This window comes from Eimeria maxima, genomic scaffold (assembly GCF_000499605.1).
Source record: "Eimeria maxima Weybridge genomic scaffold, Emw_scaff793, whole genome shotgun sequence".
In the NCBI taxonomy this organism is placed as follows: domain Eukaryota; phylum Apicomplexa; class Conoidasida; order Eucoccidiorida; family Eimeriidae; genus Eimeria; species Eimeria maxima.
Window position 1 is genome coordinate 1 of NW_013566770.1, and position 2575 is coordinate 2575.

The following is a 2575-nucleotide window of genomic DNA, read 5'->3' on the forward strand; positions in this document are numbered from 1 at the left end:
TATATATATATATATATATATATTCACCCGCTGCGCAGTGTCACGTATTTCCCTTTAAGTTTTTGCTGGCCAGGCGACGGAAGAGATGGATATCTATACATGAATTTGCTGATGCAATTAATGTGTCAAGTGGTGGTGGGGCTACCTCGAATTAGTGCCCAGTCAGTCTCGAAAGACTGGCTTACAAACCACAACTAAAGCATCCCTAAAGACAAGAGGAAAACGAAAGCAAATGCAGCGTTCTTTCACGCGGCGCCCTCTGCATCCATAGCACCTTCTTCTTCGTCGAACTCCCCTTCTTCCTCAGCGGTGGCATCCTGAAGGGACACACAATACGACACAAAATGCCGTGATGGGCTTTACTGCGCAACACGCCTCCAGAAAACGGTTGTGAGAAATAGAGACTTCGTTCCTCACCTGGTACTGCTGATATTCGGAGACCAAATCATTCATGTTGGACTCGGCTTCGGTGAACTCCATCTCGTCCATTCCTTCCCCGGTGTACCTGTGGGAACAAGACATGATACACGGGCATGCTCGAACGACGAACTACTGCTGTTCACTCTTTCCATAACTGATTTAGAGGTGAAGCTCACCAGTGGAGGAAAGCTTTACGGCGGAACATAGCCGTAAATTGGTCGGAGACACGCTTGAACATCTCCTGAATGGCGGTCGAGTTTCCTACGAAGGTGACAGACATCTTCAGGCCCTTGGGAGGGATATCACAGACGCCGGATTTCATGTTGTTGGGAATCCATTCGACGAAGTAGGAAGAGTTCTTGTTCTGCACGTTCAGCATCTGCTCATCCACCTCCTTGGTGCTCATGCGGCCGCGGAATAGCGCGCACGCCGTAAGGTAGCGGCCGTGGCGCGGGTCAGAGGCGCACATCATATTCTTTGCATCGAACATTTGTTGGGTCAACTCGGGAACCGTCAGAGCGCGGTACTGCTGAGAGCCTCGGCTGGTCAGAGGGGCGAAGCCTATTAGGAAGAAGTGCAGACGAGGGAAAGGCACAAGGTTTACAGCCAGCTTCCTGAGGTCCGAGTTCAGCTGGCCGGGGAAACGAAGCGAACAAGTCACTCCAGACATAGCTGCGCTGACGAGGTGGTTTAGGTCGCCGTAAGTCGGGGTGGTGAGCTTGAGAGTTCGGAAGCAAATGTCATACAGTGCCTCGTTGTCAATAACCTGCACTTCGTCTGCGTTCTCAACCAGCTGATGCACAGAAAGAGTTGCGTTGTACGGCTCGACCACAGTGTCCGACACCTTCGGGGAAGGGAAGACCGAGAAAGTCTCCATAATCCTGTCGGGGTACTCCTCACGGACCTTGCTGATGAGCAGCGTTCCCATGCCACTTCCTGTGCCTCCACCGAGTGAGTGCGTAACCTGGAAACCCTGTAGGCAATCGCAGCCCTCTGCTTCCTTGCGCACCACATCAAGTACGGAATCAATCAACTCCGCGCCCTCGGTGTAGTGACCTTTGGCCCAGTTGTTCCCCGCTCCTGTCTGCCCGAATACGAAGTTGTCAGGGCGGAAGAGCTGCCCGAAAGGGCCCGACCGCACGGAGTCCATCGTCCCTGGCTCCAAGTCCATGAGGACTGCGCGAGGCACATAACGCCCGCCAGTTGCCTCATTGTAGAACACCGAAATACGTTCCAACTGAAGGTCGCTGTCCCCCTTGTAGGTACCAGTCTGCAAAAGGCGAACATATAAATGTACATGTATGCCATTACATGCTGGATGCATGCAAAGACGTAGGTAGATGTACACAGATGGGCAGGCCCAGCTGAATCACATGATTACACGCCAGATGCACATACTTCTAAGCACAAATAAATTATGCCGACATCATAAGGTATCTCAGGAAAACAATTAGTTGAAAAAGATGCATGAACCTCGGACAAAATGGAACGCATTGAAGAGCGGCCCCAGTGGCCTGCTTCGGAGGGCGAGCTCAGCTGTCAAAGAATGATGGCTAACGAAAGCACAGGGAAGGATCGACATGTAGATAAAGAATATAAAATTAAAAAGCATTGCAGATGCCGGTACGAATTAAGGCGAGGCAATCTGTTTTCTGCGTGATTGAAGCGGCCGATGGCTGTGCGCACGGTACACGCCGCCTGCTGGGCCCGCTACTGCACCCTTGCGTGGAAAGAAAAGGGGGCTCTTCAAGCTGCATAGAATTGTATATAGTAAGCTTCTGATGAGTGCTTTAGAAATCTCCATGTGCACCGACGCAAACCGGCGCAAAACACAGAAAAATGCGGGGCTCCTCACCGGGGCTATGCCGTGTTCATCCGAAATAACCTCCCAGAACTTGGCGCCAATCTGATTGCCACATTGGCCACCCTGAACGTGAACAATTTCTCTCATTTTCGCGAAAGAAAGAAGTGACAGGGAAAGGCAACTGCACGCAAAGGGCGGCGACGGGTCAGCGCCCTGCTGCAGGCAAGAAGGGGCACCAGACACAGCAGGCGCACGCAACTGTGCCGATTCCTGCCTCGACAGAACAATCTTTCGGGCAAATTGAGTAAACGAAAGCCAAAGAAGAGAACCTTTCGCCTGTGAGAATCAAGG

At 51.8% G+C, this 2575-nt stretch overlaps 1 protein-coding gene across 1 annotated transcript; it reads right to left on the reverse strand.

Annotated features, from left to right (window-relative positions):
* Window positions 1-245: 245 nt before the first annotated feature.
* EMWEY_00043250 (tubulin beta chain, putative) lies at window positions 246-2371 on the reverse strand (the record flags this gene model as incomplete). The annotated part of the gene is made up of 4 exons (XM_013482828.1): window positions 246-317; window positions 418-505; window positions 597-1690; window positions 2276-2371. The coding sequence occupies 4 exons, from the start codon at window positions 2369-2371 to the stop codon at window positions 246-248; spliced, it is 1350 nt and encodes a 449-aa protein (XP_013338282.1).
* Window positions 2372-2575: the final 204 nt, after the last annotated feature.